The sequence below is a fragment of the Loxodonta africana genome, chromosome 13, assembly GCF_030014295.1.
Source record: "Loxodonta africana isolate mLoxAfr1 chromosome 13, mLoxAfr1.hap2, whole genome shotgun sequence".
Lineage (NCBI taxonomy): Eukaryota > Metazoa > Chordata > Mammalia > Proboscidea > Elephantidae > Loxodonta > Loxodonta africana.
The window spans coordinates 37,704,312-37,722,766 of record NC_087354.1 but is presented as its reverse complement, the minus strand read 5'-3'; the positions used below and the strand labels follow the sequence as shown (position 1 = coordinate 37,722,766).

Below are 18,455 nucleotides of genomic sequence, written 5' to 3'. Positions count from 1 at the left end.
CCCTGGAGCCACCCTACTCCCAGCTGGCAAGCTCTCCTCACTCCACCCGTCCCCCAAGCTGCCAGGCCACAGAGCTTCTAGCTGTTGCAGAGAAATTAGTTTTGACCCTTACATATGTTGTTGTATGCCTTTGAGTTGATTCTGACTCATAGCGACCCCATGTGACAGACTGGAAATGCCCTGTAGGGTTTCCTAGGCTGTAATCTTTACCGATTGCCAGGTTTAGTAGATTGCCAGGTCTTTCTTCCACGGAGCCTCTGGGTGGGTTCGAACCGCCAGCATTTTGGTTAGTAGCCCAGCGTTTAACATTATGCTACCAGCGTAAGTCCAGACTTCTGCTGTTAACAAACTCAAGTGAGCAAAATTGCAACTGTATTTTTCTGTAACTCAATGAACCCTGTTTTTGTGCTCGCCCTCGCCCCTTTCTCCTAACGGCAGAATATGTAATCTGTCCATTTCACAAAAGCTCTGTCATTTTCAGGGTCAAACTTGGTCAGGTCCTGGCAGCTCCAATGGTAGGAATTTATCCTACAGCTAGACTAGTTTGAGCAAACGATGCCGGGATAAGGTTACTCATTGTAGCGTTATCTGTAACAGCAAAGGCTGAAAACCTAAATATTCATCAGCACCAGAAAAAAGCTCAGCTGCCATCGGGACGATTCTGACTCATGGCGATCGCGTGGATGTCAGAGTAGAACTGTGCTCCATAGGGTTTTCCATGGCTGATTTTTTGGAAATAGATCACCTTTCTTCTGAGATGCCTCTGGGTGGACTCTAACCACCAACCTCTTGGTTAGCAGCCAAGCGCGTTAAACACTTGCACTGCTCAGGGACAGGGCTGGTTACATGCATCACAGCCCAGTCCTTCAGAGCAATGCTCTGCACCCCAAAAGTGGAACCAGGAAGCTGTCAGGGCAAAGATAGGGGAAGCTCTCCATGCACACGGTCAAGCGTAAGAAACGCAACAACGTACAAAACTGCATATGCCGTGTGCTATCATTTGCATGTGTCCAGAATGTCTCTAGAAAAATGTGAAAGAATTTTTTAACAGTGGTGCCTCTGCGGAGAGAAAATGGGGGAGGGAAGGGGTGAGAAGACCGGGAGAAATTTTGACTTTTCAGTGTGAAGCCCTTTGTACCTTTTACAGTTCTACTCTATTAGTCCCTGGGGCGTTAGTGGTTCCCTGGTAGAATTCTCACCTTCTATATGGGAATTCCCGGTTCCCAGCCAAGGCACCTCATGCACAGGTACCACCCAGCTGTCAGTGGAGACGTCTGTATTGCTACGATGCTGAACAGGTTTCAGCAGAGCTTCCAAACTAAGACGGACTAGGAATAAAGGCCTGGCAATCTACTTGCGAAAATCACAACAGTCCAATCTGCAACCAGCCATGGGAGTTATAGCTCTAAGAGGGATGCAGCTGCTTCCAAAATGCAGCCAGCAGGCGGGGATCGAGAGGAGTGAAAAATCCCAGCTCTCTTTCTGTCTACTTTCTGTTCTCCAGGCGGTGACCCACATTGGCCTAACTCAACCAGAACCCAGGGGTCCGAGGAGTGGGTGATGCCCACACTGGTCATCTCCAGGGCACAGAGCGGGGCGGGGAAGGGTGGAGCGGAAATGTGGGGACATATGGAGAATAACCAGCACAGGCTTCTATTTTCCCACTCAAGATTAAATTAGCCCACCATTTTATAAAAGCTACGTCACACTCCACTACCCCCTGTACTTCTCTTTAGCATCTGTCCCTGCATCAGTCGTTTGCTGAGATGCACTTTGGTCCCGGTCCTCAGGTGGGGTCAACCCTCTGCCTGGTAACCAGTGAGATGACTGTTTGTTCCCATCAGCCTCTGTTGCCAGGCCCCCGACTCCACCTTCTCTTTGTGGGGACCATGAAAACCCCACCCACACTCACTGCCTGCTCTAAGGGCCCAGGATGCTGGAGGGAGAGCCCCTGGCCTCTGTGGAGAAAGTGTGGTTTCCAGGCCTTCTTACCCTTGGCTCCCTGGGACCATCTGTCCTCTGTGGTCACATCAGGCTGGCCCATGCTGAACACCTGAGGGCCTCGTCACCATCTTGGGCTCACTTGGAGGCAAGCTCGGGTCCTCACCACCTCAGATCTCCATACTGATCTAGACCTGGCCCGAGGGAGTTCTTCTCCAAACCTTCCCCTGAATCCCTCCTGGCTTTCCTTTGAACTCTCTTCCCTTTTCCAGCTCCCAGGACCCATAAAAATCTGAGCGATGGAGACAACAGGGGAGGAGTGAGGGACGGGGTTTGTTCTGCCTCACACACTTCTTTCCAAACTTTTGCAGGCTTTCATCTTCACCAAGCCTTTTGAACTTGAAAGTTCAAAAATTCAAGAATCTTAATTTTCTGATTGAGTTTCTCTTGGGGTGGGGGTGCACCGATTCATCACTCACAGTGACGTCCCACTCAGCACAGCCAATCAGTCCACGGGCACAGCTCTCCCCATTTCCGTCTCATGTCCAGTTGGAACTGGTGGCCACGTTGGCTGGCCTCCAGGCCAACACTCTCATGATCCAAACAGTTAAACCGAGGGCCAGAGAAAGGCAGAGATCTGTCCAAGGTCACAGGGGAGGGGCCAGGGGAAAATCCAGGCTTCCTATCCAATGTACCATCAGCAGTACTGGGGAGGCAGCATCCAGGGGCCTGAGGCCGTGCCCTCAATTTGCTTGGACACAGCCCAGCTCTTTCTCAGCCCCTTGCCTTCACCACAGTTAGGACAGCATGACCTGTGGCCCGGTTGGACCCATTGCCCCTTTTGGGGGACGTCTCATAGGAATGCCCACCAAAGCCTCCTGTACACAGTGAGCCTTGGAGGGGAGATTTCTGGTCCTCAGAGAAAGCCCTCTGTTCTCACAGCCCTATAGAATCCCCCACATCTGTTTATGGGTGCCTCAAATCCCACCATTAACGTCCTTCTTTCCTGTAACTGAAGGGTCAGATTTGTGCTTATATCAGGTGCCAGAGGAAAATCACATCTCAAAGTCCTAAACCAAACCCAGTGTCATCGAGCTGATTCCAACTTATGGCGACCCCATGTGTTTCAGAGTAGAAGTGTACTCTATAGGGTTCTTTAGGCTGTGACCTTTTGGAAGCAGATCGCGAGGCCTTCTTCTGAGGAGCCGCTGAGTAGTCAAGCTCTTAACTTTTTGCACCACCCAGGGAACCTCCAAGGTCGTAGGTCTCTATTAGGCCTGCTTCGGTGTGAATGCTGCTACCAACTAGATAAGAGCCGCTGGTGTTGGAGACAATCTTTCCTTCTACCAGACGAGGTCTTGTGAGGGCAGGAGCCATGGATATCTCCTCCTTTGGTGTCCAGTCTGCAGCGCAGGGCCCGCGGGAGGTTGGCTGAACAGGTGACCTCCTTGCCAGGGGCTGTGTCCAGCTACCGTTGAGGCAAGGTTATCACATGTGGGCAGCCGAGTTAGCAGCCACCTCAGGTGCGGGGTCCAGATTTGTGCTGAGAGCCCCTTTTACTCCAGTGTGGCCTTTTAAAGCCAGGGGGAGGTTTCCTGGGGGCCCAGATGCCCAGAGTCCATTGGCCAGAACTCCTGGGAGAACAGAAGTGGATTTGCATCAAAAAGAACACAGACTTCATTGAAATTCTCCTCATCCTGAGTGAAACAAAACAACAAAGAAAAGGAAAGTTTTAATCCTGAGCAACTTCACCGCTGAAGAGTGTTTTGAGCTTCTAAAAATAAAGAGGAAATGAGTCTTTTTGGGCCTTTCCAGTCTCCGCCTCCCCCACCCCCGCTGCCCCATGCCCGCCCCCACTGCCCACTCAAGGCCAACTTCTTGCCACTGGGCAGCCAGAGACCAAGCTGTCTTCAGCGGATGTCTGCAGCAGATGCCACACAGTTCTGGAGCTGGACGCAGCTTCTCCCCTCCCAGGGACCCCAGCATGCCTGACAGCAGAGAGGCCCCACAGGAGAGTGGGCAAGACACAAGCCTGGGGACCACGCAAGAAAACTTGGGGACCAGGTAAGCAGGTGGTCAGGTCTTCTGTACACTGAGCCTGTGGGCCAAGTTCTGGTCTGGACTCTGCTGTGTGAACCTGGGCTAGCTGCTTCCTCTCCGGGCCTCAGTTTCTTCACCTGGGAAATGAAGGAAGGGTCCAGATGATCTTTAAGGTGGAATAAGCACCGGACTGGGACGCTTGATGTTTGAAGCGGCAACTTAGCATCTGCTCTTCTACAGAGGGGAGGAGTTGAGGGTCTCAGCCCAAGAATGAGTCACATCACAGAGGTATGAGTTGGGGGCTGCAATTGGATGGGGGAAGGATTTTTCAGTCAGTAAGAATTTTCCCTGTCTCCCCAGTGGGGCCTTTGGCAGGAGGGCCAATGACAGACAAGGACAGGAACCAGAAGTCCCATCTCCAGCTTGCTGTGTGACATTGGCCAGTCCCTTACCTCTCTGGGGTGCAGTTTCCCTGTCTGTACATGAAAGCAAGGTTGGAGGTTTCCTGAAGCCCCTCTCCTGTGGGTCTCCTGCTAACCCATGGTCAGAGACCAGATGCCGTTGAGTCAATTCAGACTCATGGCAATCCCATGTGTGTCAGAGAAGAACAGTGCTCCATAGGATTTTTAATGGCTGGTTTTTTGGAAGTAGATTGCCAGGACTTTCTTCCAAGGCATGGCTGGGTAGACTTGAACCTCCAACCTTTGTGTTAGCAACCGAGCGTGTTAACTGTTTGCACTACTCAAGGACTCCTATGATTCAGAGAAAGTTGATTCAATTTGTCAGGCATTCACCAATGCTCATTCTGCCCCAAGTGCTGTCCCTCCAAGGAGCTGGGGGTCCTGAGAAGATGGGGACCTAGTCCTGGCCCTGGGGACTCCCAGGCCAGGAGACAGGGAGAAAGCAGATATAAATACCTCTGGAAGCTAGACATCTGTGATCCATGCCCGGGAGGGATGCAGACCCCAGTGGAGGAGGGGAAGAGATGTAACTGGGGTACTTGAGATGGGCCTTGGGTGATCAGGGGGCGTGGACAGCCAGAGAGGAGAGCAGTGCGGGCAGAGGGAAGAGCTTAGACAATACACAGAAGATTCAGAAGAAGACAGGAAATCCAGGGATGGGGGTCTAGGTGGCTGGAGTGCAGAGTGGGAGAAGGGCTGGAATAAATGCCCTGGTCTGAATCCTCTGTGGCGATAGGGAGAAATTGCCAGTGTTTGAGCTAGGCAGTATCTGGCTGCTGGCTCTGATGGGAGGTCATGAGGCAGGAAGGAGGACCCAGAGGAGTCAGTGCTGGTACGCCTCAGGGGTACAGTGGACCGGCCTTCCAAGGACTGGGGCTCTGAGTCCCACCCTGGGTCTCCTGAGACACCCGCTAAGCCATGAGTGGAATCCTGGCCTTCCGGAAGCAGCAGTTGCTCACCAGCAAGGCCTCCCAGCGTGTGAGGCCCAGCCCCCTCCCTGGACAGGCACAAAGAGGCTGATCCCACTGAGGGTCAAGAAGACCCAGGAGGCAAGCTGGCCAGCCAGGGGTGGATTCTGGATCTACTCTGGGGCCTGGGTATCCTGCCATCTGCCCTCCTCCCTGGGGACCCAGGGCTCAGGGAACAGGGGGCACAGGCCCCTCTGCCCCCATGACACTCACAGGCCTTTCTCAAAAGCTGTGTGTGTGGAACCAAGAAATAGGGTTTGCTGGTTCGCAAGGTCTCCTCCCCCCAGTGGTGAGGCAGGACTCCAGGTGGGGGCCAAGGTGGGGGTCAGGAACACCCCAGTGTTTTTTGAAGCCCACCTCTCAGGCCCATGGTGATAAGCGGTGGCAGAGGGGCCTGGCCACCCACAGGACAACCTGCAGGAGGCGGCACCTGGGCTCACAGAGATTTGGGCCCGCTTTGGGGACCACTGAGGGGAGGCTGCCGGTGCTAGGGCAGAACCGCAGCCTGGTGCAAGGAAGGACTGCCTCGTGAAGGGTTAATAGGTAAGGGGCTCCATGAGGGGAAGAGAAGGGCTGAAAGCCCAGAGACAGGTTTCCAGTCCCACTACTTTTTTGCTGCTTGACTTTGGGCAAGCTGTTCAGCCTCCCTGAGCCTCGATGCCATCCTCTGTGCAAATGAAAATGTAATGCCAGCCCCTCCCCACTGACCTTACAGAAAAGCTGGGCAGATTACATCTGCTGGTGTGTATGAAAATGTTCTCAAGACCAAGAGATTATCTGTCACAGACAAAGTAACCTTCATAGCAACGCCCTGGAACTCTCTTAGCAGCAACTGGAAGGACTTGGGTTCCAGTCCAGCTCTGTTCCTGGCTGACTCTGTGACCCTGAGCCTCAGTTTCCCCATTTGTCAAGTATTGTTGCTGTTGTTAGCTGCCGTTGAGTCAACGCTGACTCCTGTCGACCTTACATACAACAGAACAAAACGTTGCCCGATTCTGCGTCATCCTCACAGTCACCGACATGTTTGAGCCCCTCGTCTCAGCTGTTGTGCCAATCCACTCACTAAGGGTCTCCCTCACCCTCCTTGGCCCTCTACTTCACCAGGCATGATGTCTTACTCTAGCAATGGATCCCTCCTGATGATGTGTTCAAAGCGATCAAGTTGGACAATATTCTGTTGTGATCCATAGGGTTTTCCTGGGTTGATTTTTGGAAGTAGATCACCAGGCCTTTCTTCCTAGTCTGTCTTAGTCTGGAAGTTTCCCTGAAACCTGTCCATCAGGGGTATTTGAAATGCAAGTGGTATAGCTTCCAGAATCCCAGCAACACACAGGCCACCACAGCATAACAAACTGAGAGATGGGTGGTGGGTCTGTCAAGCAGGGGATGATGATACCTGATCTACTTGCTCTGCAGAGGAGCTGTCAGGACAGAACTTTAAACCTTTTGCTAAACTTTGCTCTAAAGTCACCGAGATGGTGATTGCTGCGATGCCCCCCTCTCCTTCTCTGCCCTCCAGGCTAGCCCCAGCAGCGAAGGACTCCATCGCAGGCTTACCCATCTGCCCTGGCCTTGTGGCCATGGAGGCTATTCCTGGGGGAGGTGGGCCTGTATTTTCCAGTAGCCTTATAGGGGCTTCTCTTCAGCCTCTGCCCCTGGCATTGTAGTGACCAGGGGCAGGGGGAGGCTGAGAGCTGGAGGAGGGTTTGCACCCTGGTCAGACCCACCTACTTGCTGGGCTGGAGCCAAGTGGTATGGGCAGTGTCTGGAGGCAAGGAGCCAGGCTGGGGCCAGGATAGGCAGAACCCATTGGGCCCGAGTTGACACCAGCCTGGCATTGGTCTGGCAACTCGTATTCTGTGTCCTTTGAGGCCGAGGTTGTAGACCATGCCATGCATCAGGGGCACCCATGGAGCAGATCCAGGGGCAGGCCTGAGGCTGGGCCTGGGCCCTATTCCTGTCCAGCCTTCTGCCCAGTGGAGAAAGGGCTTCACAGGAGCTGGGATGAAAGGTCGTGAGTGCCCAGGATGGCAGGCAGGAGTACCTTCGTGTGCTTGCAGCAGAGGTGCAGGTGGCCACCAGGCCCCTCAGGTTGGAGCCGGGGTAACTCCTAGGTCTGAATAGGCTGGTGTGGCCAGGCTGGGGGAAGTAGGGGGAAAGGCATGTGGGCAGACAGGGCCACAGGAGACAGAGGGGGAGCATCTGAGGTGTGGAAGCAGCAGAAGCCTGGGGAAAGCCTGGTTTTAGGGAGGTGAATCTGGCCATGTTGAGTACAGGATGGACTAGGGGTTGGCTGCAGGCAGGAGGTCAGGAGATGGGAGCCTGCAGGGTAGAGTCTGGCCCAGGGAAGGATGAAGGATGATGAGGCTCTAAATCAAGCTCACACCTTGGGCTCCAGCACTACCTGCCCAAAGACTGAGCCCAAAGAGGAGCCCTTCAGAGCCAGGGATGGGGGCAGCCACAGGAAGCTGCTGCCAGCTCAGCGAAGAAGGCCTTTCTCTCTGCCAAGCCTAAGAGGAGCAATCATAATGCGAACCCTACCAGAGGATGGAGGCAGTGGTGGTTCAGTGATAGAAGTCTCACCTTCCATGCAGAAGACCCTGGTTCAATTCCTAGCCAACGCACCTCATGTGCAGCCACCACCCATTTGTCAGTAGAGGCTTTTGTGTTGCTGTGATACTTGAACAGGTTTCAGTGGCTTCCAGACTAAGATGAACCAGGAAGAAAGGCCTGGTGATCTACTTCCAAAAATTAGCTGATGAAAACCCTATGGATCACAGTGGGTCCATCTGCAACCATTAATGCAGGTGGCGCAGGACTGGGCAGCCTTTGGTTCTGTGGTACGTGGAGTTGCGATGAATTGCGGGTAGACTAGATGGTAGCTAACAATAACAAAAGCCAAGAGGATACAGACATTTTTAAAAATATGGAATATTCTGGATCTTCTAGTTCTGAGATTCTCCCTCACTCCACCCCCACCCCACTCTCCTGTGGGATTCCCCCCCCCAATTTTTGATAGCTTGACAGCTTCTCTGTTTTCATACACACGCATTCATTTATTTATAAATTATTTATTTTGAATATGTGAGACACTGTGCTCAGCACTGGAGAACATCTTAGAAAACAAGACAAATCTCTCCTTAAGGAGTTCACATGCTTGCAGCAGAGACAGACATTAAACAAATAATTATACAATTACTTGTTAAGCTATAACTGTGATAGGTGCCAGGAAGGAATAAAAATATATGGAGGGAATACAACAGGGCCCTGACTTAGTCTTGGCGTCAGGGAAGGCTTCACTGGGGAAGCAACATTTAAGTCAAGACCTGAAAGATAAGTAGAAGTTGGTTAGGGGAAGAGCTTTCTAGGAAACGGGAAGATCATGTGCAAGGAGTGAGAAGGAGTTTGTAGTGTTTGCAGACCTAAAAGGCCAATGGGCACAGGGCAGAGGATTTGGGACTGTAATCTAAGAGCCACAGGAAGTCAAGGTGCTGGTATCAAGAGTCCCAGGACAAAGAGCAGGACACATTTGGGAAGCCTGTGGCCCTGGGGCTGACTAGCCCTGATCCCAGACATCTCATTAAAGATCTGGATGCCTTCCAGAGGCAGGTCAGCCTGGGCCAGCCCAGGGTCCATGTAGGTGCTGCTGACTTGTTAGCTGGGAGCAGCAGAACCGGAGCTGACCTGGAGTCAGGATGCTGGTCCTGGAGCTGACTCGCTCTGTTCCCAGGAAAGCTCCTGAATGGCAGACTTAGCCCTGCAGGGCATTTTAGGTCACTGAGCCCAACACACTCTACCACGACATTCACGTATCATCATCCTGCTCTGACTCGAATACCTCCAGAGATGGCGAACTTACTACTTATCTCTTCACCTTTGCAAAAGGTGTGGTTCCATCTAGAGTCAGTGGTGTTGGGAGAGAGCCCTATCTCACACTGGGCCCTATGAGAGACCCCCAGGTCTTGGGTCTACTCACTCCTCTCCAGAGACTCCTTGGCTCCTTGCAAGGGAGTCTGTGAGAAACACCTGAGATCAGGGCTGGGAAGATGCTTTGGAAACTGTAAAGATAGTGACTGTGTGAAGGCTACCTAGAGCCTAGCTTAGACTCGAGCCCCAAGAAGCTTTGAATAAAAATTTTCATTTGGAAAATTTCCATCTGCAGAGTTAATAGCTTGCTTCTTATTAATGGAAGCAAGTTTTTCACATGGTGAGTGGTACAGACATTAAGAGTAAAATCTGATGACTTTTGACAAATGTATGCCCCAGTGCAATCAATAACCCAATAGAAACACAGAGCTTTTTTTTTTTTTCATTGTCCTTTAGATGAAGGTTTACAAAATAAACTAGCTTCTCATTAAACAGTTAGTACACACACGGTTTTGTGACATTGGTTACCAGTGCTATGACATGTCAACACTCTCCTTTCTCGATGTTGGATCGAAAGAGGGATATTACCAGCTTCTCTGTCCCCTCCTGCCTTCTAGTCCTTGCCCCTGGGCTGGTGTACCCCTTGAGTCTCATTTTGTTTTATGGGCCTGTCTAATCTTTGGCTAAATGGTGAACCTCAGGAGTGAATTCATTTCTGAGCTAAAAGGATGTCCCGTGGCCATAATCTCAGGGTTTCTCCAGTCTCTGCCAGATCGCTAAGTCTGGTCTTTTTTTTTTTTTTTTTTTTTCTGAGTTAGAATTTTGTTCTACATTTTTCTTCAGCTCTGTTGGGGACCTTCTTTTGTGATCCTTGTCAGAGCAGTTGGTGGTGGTAGCTGGGTACCATCTAGTTGTGCTGGACTCAGCCTGGTGGAGGCTGTGGTAGTTGTGATCCATTAGGTCCCTTTGAACTAACTTTTCTCTTGTGTCTCTGGTTTTCTTCGTTCTCCCTTGCTCCACATGGAGTGAGACCAGGGGAGCATCTTAGATGGCCACTTGCAAGCTTTTAAGACCCCAGATGCTACTCACCGAAGTACAATGTAGAACATTTTCTTTTTGAACTATGTTATGCCAATTGAGCTAGATGTTCCCCGAGACCCTGGTCCCTACAGCCCTCAGCACAGTAGTTCAACTCCTCAGGAGTCTAGATGTGTTTATGGAGTATTCGTGACCTTGCCTTGAACAAATTGTGCTGGCTTCCCCAGTACTGTGTACTGTCTTACCCTTCACCAAAGTTACTCTTATCTATTGCCTATTTTGTGTTTTTCCATCCATACCCCTCCCTTCCCTTGTAACCATCAAAGATTGTTTCTTTTTTTGTGCAAACCTTTTCATGAATTTTTATAGTAGTGGTCTCATGTAATATTTGTCCTTTCATGATTGACTTATTTCACTCAGCATAATGCCCCCTAGATTCATCGATGTTGTGAGATGCTTCCCAGATTCATCATTGTTTTTTATCATTGTGTGTATGTACCACAGTTTGCTTATCCATTCATCTGTCGTTGGGCATCGAGGCTGTTTACATCTTTTTGCTACTGTGCACAAGCTGTAATGAAATGGATGTGCATATATCTATCATGTAACGGCTCTTATTTCTCTAGGATATATTCCTAGGAGTGGAATTGCTGGATCAAATAGGATTCTTATTTCTAGCTTTTTAAGGAAGTGCCGTATCATTTTCCAAAAGAGTTGGATCATTTTGCATTGCCGCCAGCAGTGCATAAGAGTTCCAATCTCCCCACAGCCCCTCCGACATTTGTTATTTTCTGTTCTGTTGATTTGTGCCAGTAATGCCGGGGTGAGATGGTATCTCATTGTGGTTTTGATTTGCATCCTTCTAATGGCTGGTGATCTCGAGCATTTCTTCATGTGTCTGTTGGCTGCTAGAATGTCTTCTTTGGTGAAATATCTGTTCATATCCTCTGCCCCGTTTTTTAATTGGATTATTTGTCATTTTGTTGTAGAGGTGTTGAATTTTCCTGTAGATTTTAGAGATTAGACATTAGATTTTAGTAGGATCTGACATAGCCGAAACTTTTTTCCCAGTCTGTAGGTTCTCTTTTTACTCTTTTGAAATCTTTTGATGAGTGTAAGTGTTTAATTTTTAGAAGATCTCAGTTATCTAGCTTATATTCTGGAGTTTGTGTGTTGTTGGGTATGGTTTATATCCTGTTAATGCCTTGTATTAGGGCCTCTAGTGTAGATCCTATTTTTTCTTCTATGATCTTTATAGTTTTGGGGTTTATATTTAGGTCTTTGATCCATTTTGAATTAGTTTTTGTGTGTGGTGTGAGGTATGGGTCCTGTTTCATCTTTTTGCAGATAGACATCCAGTTTTGCCAGTACTGTTTGTTAAAAAGACTGTCTTTTCCCCATTTGATGGATTTTGGGCCCTTGTCAAAGATCAGATGACTGTAGGTGGATGGATTTACAACTGGGTTCTCAATTCTGTTCCATTGGCCAATGTATCTGTTGTTGTACCAGTATCAGGCTGTTTTGACTACTGTAGCCATATAGTAGGTTCTGAGATCAGGTAGTGTGAGTCCTCCTACTTTATTCTTCTTCAATAGTGCTTTACTTATCCGGGGCTTCTTCCCTTCCCATATAAAGTTAATGATTAGTTTTTCCATTTCTTTAAAGAATGCTGTTGGTATTTGAATCAGGATTGCATTTTATTTGTAGATTGCTTTAGGTAGAATTGACATGTTCACAATGTTGAGTCTACCTATCCATGAGCACGGTTTGTTTTTCCGTTTATGTAGATCTCTCTTTTTTTTTTTTTTTTTGCAGTAGCATTTTGTAGTTTTATTTGTATAGGTCGTTTACATCCTTGGTTAAATTTATTCTGAAGTATTTTATTTTTTTAGGGGCTATTATAAATAGTATTGTTTTCCTGATTTCCTTTTTGGCATTCTCTTTATTGATGTATAGGAATCGAACCCATTTTTTTATGTTTATCTTATGTCCTGCTGCTCTGATGAAGCTTCCTACTAGTTCCAGTAGTTTTCTGGTGGAGTCTTTTCGGTTTTCTATGTATGGCATCATATCATCTGCAAATAGGGGCAACTCTACTTCTTCCTTACCAATTTGGATGCCCTTTATTTCTGTTTTTTGCCTTATTGTTCTAGCTAGGACTTCAGCACAATGTTAAATAGGAGTAGTGATAAAGGGCATCCTTGTCTTGTTCCTGTTCTCAAAGGGAATGTTTTCAGCCTCTCTCCGTTAGGAATGATGTTGGCTGTTGGTTTTGTATAGATGCCCTTTATTATATTGAGGAATTTTCCCTTCTACGCCTATTTTATTGAGAGTTTTTATCAGGGATGGGTGTTGGACTTTGCCATATGCCTTTTCTGCCTTGATTGAAATGATCATGTGATTCTTTTATTTATGTGGTTGATTATGTTGATTGATTTTCTAATATTGAATCATCCTTGCACACCTGGTATGAATCCCACTTGGTCGTGGTGTACTATTTTTTTGATATGATGCTGAATTCTATTTGCTAGAATTCTGTTGAGAATTTTTGCATCTATATTCGTGAGAGATATTGATCTGTAATTTTCTTTTTCGTGGTGTCTTTGCCTGGGCTTGGTATCAGGGTTATGCTGGCTTCATAGAATGAATTTGGAATTATCCCTTCCTTTTCTATGTTCTATGTTCTGGAATACTTTGAGTAGTACTGGTGTAATCTCTTCTCTGAATGTTTGCTAGAATTCTGCAGTGAAGCCAGCTGGACCAGGGCTTTTTGTTGTTGTTGTTGGAAGGGTTTTTTTTTTTATTACCTTTTCAATCTCTTCTTTTATTATGGGTCTGTTTAGATTTTCAACTTCAGTTTGTGTTAGTTCAGGTAGGGGCTAACACACCCAGATAGGTGTGTATCTAGAAATTTGTCCATTTCCTCTAGGTTTTCAAATTTGTTGGAGTATGGTATTTCGTAGTATTCTGTTATGACTCTTTTTATTTCACTTGGGTCTGTTGTAATGTCTCCCATTTCATTTCTTATTTGGGTTATTTATGTCTTCTCCTGGTGTTCTTTCATCAGTTTGGCCAGAGGTTTGTCGATTTTGTTGGGTCTCCCAAAGAACCAACTTTTGGTTTTGTTGATTCTTTCTATTGTTTTTCTATTCTGTATTTCATTTATTTCTGCTCTAATCTTTATTATGTTCTTTCTTCTGGTGGGTGTAGAGTTCTTTTGCTGTTCTCTTTCTCTTTGTCCAAGCTGTGTAGCTAATGTTTTCATTCTGTCCCTTTATTACTTTTTAATGTGTGCTTCTGTTGCTATAAATTGACCTCTGAGCACTGCCTTTGATGTATCCCAAAGGTTTTGGTATGATGTGTTTTAATTCTTGTTCAATTCTAGGTATTGTTTGATTCCATCTTTGATTTCTTTTATCATCCAGTTGTTTTTAAGCACAAAATTATTCAGTTTCCATGTATTTGATTTTTTTCCTTGCTCTTCCTGTTGTTAATTTCTACTCTGATGGAACTGTGATCAGAGAAAGATACTTTTTATTATTTCAGTGTTTTGGATTTTGTTGAGGGCTTCTTTGTGGCCTAAGATGTGGTCTATTCTGAAGAACATTCCATGTGCATTGGGAAAGAAAGTGTACTTTGCAGCTGTTGGGTAGAGTGTTCTATATATGCCTATGAGTCAGCTGATTGTGCACTTTAGATCTTCTACATCTTTGTTGAGTTTCTTTCTAGATGTTTTGTCCTTTACCGAGAGTGGTGTGTTGAATTCTCCTATTATTATTGTGAAACTGTCAATCACTCTTTTCAATACCGATATTTGTTTTTTTTTTTAATGTATTTCGGGACCCTGTCATTGGATGCATAGGTATTTATCATGGTTATGTCTTCATGATGGATTGTCTCTTTAATCATTATGTAATGCGTTTCTTTGTCTTTTATGGTGGATTTTGTTTTTTAAAGCCTATTTTATCCGAGATTAGTATTGCCACCCCTGCTCTTTTTTGGTAGCTGTTTGCTTGATATATTTTTTCCATCCTTTGATTTTTAATAAATTTATGCCTTTGTTTCTAAAGTGTGTCTCTTATAGACAGCATATTGATGGGTCTTGTTTTTTTATCCATTCTGTCACTCTCTGTCTCCTTATTTGTGCATTTAGGCCATTTACATTCAGTGCAATTATTGATAGAAAAAAACTAAAAAAAATTTTTTAGGTGTGAGCTTATTGCTGTCATTTTGTGGTGCTAATGTTTTCTTTGTTCCTCTTACTCTTTTGTGCTGGATTCCTTTTGTTTGTGGATTTTTTTTAAATTTCTTTCATTTTTGTAAATTTTGTGTTTACTGAAACTTTATGTTTTTCTCCTTTATTTTGATGAGTAGGTTTGTTAACTTTCTTTGTGGTTACCTTGAATTTTACCCTTATCTTCCTAAGTCTGAACCAGTCTGTTATTACTTGGTATCACCTTGACTTTCTTTCTTTTTGAAAGTTCTATACCTATGCCATTAGTCCCTCTTTTATTGTTTTGTTGTTGTTGTCATTTACAGATTAACCTCTCTGGTTCCTTGTTGAAAATCTTTTAGTTTTGTTTTATCCTTGAGAGTTCATTCCTAGGTTGGTATCTGGCTGATGTGGCCTTGTGTCCTAGATTCAGGCTGTTGTCTGATGTTGTTTGTTCTCTAACTTAAGGACTCCCTTAAATAATTCTTGTAAGTTTTGTTTGGTTTTTACATATTCCTTTAATTTCTGCTTATCTGGGAAGGTCCTAATTTCACCATCATATTTGAGCAAGAGTTTCACAGGATATTGTTCTTGGTTGGCAATTTTTTTCTTTCAAGGTTTAATATATGTCATCCCATTGCCTTCTTGCTTGCACGGTTTCTACCGAGTAATCAGACCTTAGTGTTATGTTTCCCCTCTGTACATGACTTTTCATTTTTCTTAAGCTGCTTTCAGGGCTCTTTCTTTGTCTTTGGTTTTAGTGAGTGTGATTATGATATGCCTTGGTGATTTTCTTTTGGGGTCTATACTATGTGGGATTCATTGAGCTTCTTGGATGGTCAGATTTTCATCTTTCATGATATTAGGGAAGCTTTCAGTCAGCAACTCTTCAATGATCCTCTCTGTGTTTTCCAATTTCTCCCCCTATTCTGGAACTCCGATCACTTGAAAATGTTTGCTTTTGATTGTATCCCACATTATTTTCAGGGTTCTTCATTTTTCTTTGTTCTTTCCTCTGATTTTTCCTCAAACAAAGTGGTACCCGAGGATTTGTCTTCAGTTTCACAGATCCTGTTTTCCATTGTTCCATACCTGCCCCTCAAACCTTCTGTGACACTGTCCATTTCTGAAATCTTGTTGTTTGTCTTTTGGATTTCTAATTGCTGGTTTTGTATGATTTCTAGTTTTGAGTTTATTTTGACATTTTCTTCCTGTATTATTTTCCTGAATTCTGTCCTTCTTTTTTGTGATTTTTTTCTGTATTTTCCATGATTTTGTCTATTTTTTACTCATTTTTGACTGCTTTTTTCCTTTATCTCTTGGGTAGCCCTGAATATTAGAGATTTGAATTCCCTATCAGGTAGTTCCAGTGCCTTTTATTTTACTGGAAGGTTATCTGCTGTTTTATTTTTGGATGTCTACTGGAACCATCCTGTCCTGCTTTTAAAATATATTTTTGATATTGTTTGTATATTTGTTTTGTCCTGCTTTTTTGTTTTATTTGGTTATATCTGAGCAGGCAGGCTGGGAATTCTTTGTTATTTGCTTGTCTGTGGGCATGATACTTCTCACCATCTTGTCCAATGGGCAGGGCCAGTTGCTCAGCTATGGTGCAGCAGGAGGTCCAGCTGAGGAGGAGGACCTGGGCTGGGTCGTTTGCAGCATGTGCTGAGGCCAACAGGATGTGATCAGAGGGTAGTGCAGGGCAGGTTCTGATAGGCTTTTGTCACTCAGGGGTGCAATGCTCAGTGCATGGTGCACATAAGTAGGAGGGAGGGGGGAGGATGTGGTGTGTGGAGCTCAGTGTTGGAAAGAAGAGAAAGAGGAGAAACAGAAGCCAAAAAAAAGTGCTAAAGGAGCTTGCTGTTGGAGAGATGCAGACCTGAGGAATCTGTGTGCCAATGGCTTTCTAGCCAGGCAGTGCAGCACAGTCCATCAAGAAGGGGCAGATACAGCACATGCAGCTAGGTGGGTGAGAGAAATAGAAGGAAGGATGAGAGAAAGAGATAAGAAATTAGATTTAAAAAGAGAGAGAGAGAGAAAGGTACACTTGGCCAGGTGGTCAGGAGAAGGGAAAGGAAGGAAGCAAGCAAGAGACAAGAAATCGAGAGGGGAAAAAAAAATGCCAGGTGGTTGGAAGGAAGGAAATAGAGAGAGACAAGAAACCAAGAAAAAAAATGTCCTAAGGGAACTCACCAAAAGCAGGTCCCCAGCCAAGTAGTGCTGCACACCCCATGGAGAAGAAGCAGAAAAGGCACACAGTGCAAGGTGTTCAGGAGAAGGGTAAAGAAGGAAGGTAGATAAAGACAAGAAACAGAGAAAAGAAGAGAAGAAAATGCCCGAGGGAGACCACTGGTGTGGTAGGGCAGACCAGGGACGGGGCTCCCTAGCTGAGTGGTGCTGCACAGCTCATCAAGAAGGAGCAGAGATGGTGCATGGCACCAGGTATTTGGGAGAAAGGAAAAGAACAAAGGTAGAGAGACAAGAAACTGAGAAATGAAGAAAAACAAAAAAAAAGTGCCCCCAGGGAACCAGCTGACATGGTGATGTGGACCAGGGAAGTGGCTCCCCGGCCAAGCGGCACCGCACAGCCCGTTAAGAAGGAGTGGAGATGGCCCAGAGTGCTAGGTATTTGGAAGAAAGGAAAAGAAGGAAGAGATAGAGAGACAAAAACAACAACAACAACAAACCTATTGCTGTTCAGTCAATTCCAACCTTTAGCAACTGTATAAGATGAAGTAGAATTGCCGCATAGTGTTTCCAAAGAGTGTTTGGTGGATTCGAACTGCCGGCCTTTGGTTAGCAGCTGTAGCACTTAACCACTATGCCACCAGGGTTTCCAGAGAGAGACAAGGAACTGAGAAATGAAGAAAAACAAAAAAGAAAAAAATGCCCTCAGAGAGCCCACCAGCGTAGTGGTGCAGACCAGGGATGTGGCTCCCCAGCTGAGCAGCACTGCACAGCCTGTCAAGAAGGAGCAGAGATGGCACATGGAGCCAGGTATTTGAGAAAAAAAGAGAGGAAGGAGGTGAAAGAGTGAGAGAAGAAACGAAAAGAAGCCAAAAAAGTAACAACAGCAACAAAAAAAAAATGGCACTGAAGGAGCCAGCCAGTGTGGGCAGGGCAAATCCAAGTGGCAAGGAGCTGGCGTCTCCCTGGCCAAGCAACTGTGGTCCACCAGGAAGCGGTGGAGACCAAGCAGTGGGAGGAAGGAAGGGAGTGGGAAAGCATATATCACTGGTTTCTGGGTGCTCTGTCTCCTCCTGGGAGCTCCATGAAGCTGCCTTCCTTTACTCCCTGTCTGACATTCTTGGTGGCTGATGGGTCCAACATGGCAAGTCTGTGCCCTGTTAGCTGATAGGGGACCTCAACTCCATGGCTCTCCTCACTCTCTGTTCTCTGTCCGTTTCTTATTCCATTTGGTGCTTGGTTGAGTTCTTTAACCCTTCATCTGATGTTTGTCTCCGTTTTACTTAGTTTTTCAGGTCTTCGCTGTGGAGGGATATCGTGGTACTTCTGTCTATAGCTCCATGTTGGCTCTGCCCTCCGAAAGTTTTAGATGAAGTCCAATGCATCTATTTTTTCTTTTTTTGCTTGTGCTTTTGGCATATTTAAAAAGGCTTTGCTTAACTCAAGGTCACAAAGATTCTCTTTTCTATTTTCTCCTAATCCTTTTACATTTTTAGCCCTTACGTTTAAGCCCATGATCCATTTTGAATTAGTTTTAGCATGTGGTATGAGGAAGGAGTCCCAAGTCATTCTTTTGCATGTGGATATCCGGTGTGCCGGCCCCATTTTTTGGAAAGACTATTCTTTCCTTATTCAATTGTCTTGGCACCCTAGTTGAAAATCAATTAACCATAAAAAAAAAAAAAAACTATAAATATGAGGGTCAATTTCTGGATTCTCAATTCTATTCCATTGATC

The 18,455-nt window shown here is 46.2% G+C and overlaps 1 protein-coding gene across 2 annotated transcripts in view; it reads left to right on the top strand.

Annotated features, from left to right (window-relative positions):
- The first annotated feature begins 3,801 nt into the window (after positions 1 to 3,801).
- Positions 3,802 to 18,455, top strand: part of ACSBG1 (acyl-CoA synthetase bubblegum family member 1) — a 64,855-nt gene continuing 50,201 nt past the window's right edge. The window contains exon 1 of one of the 2 annotated variants that reach the window (XM_023552962.2): positions 3,802 to 4,005. In XM_023552962.2, coding sequence (XP_023408730.1) covers positions 3,872 to 4,005 — 134 coding nt within the window. In that variant the 5' untranslated portion in view covers positions 3,802 to 3,871. The remainder of the gene's footprint in view (positions 4,006 to 18,455) is intronic. The other variant, XM_003413745.3, reaches the window with a different exon arrangement.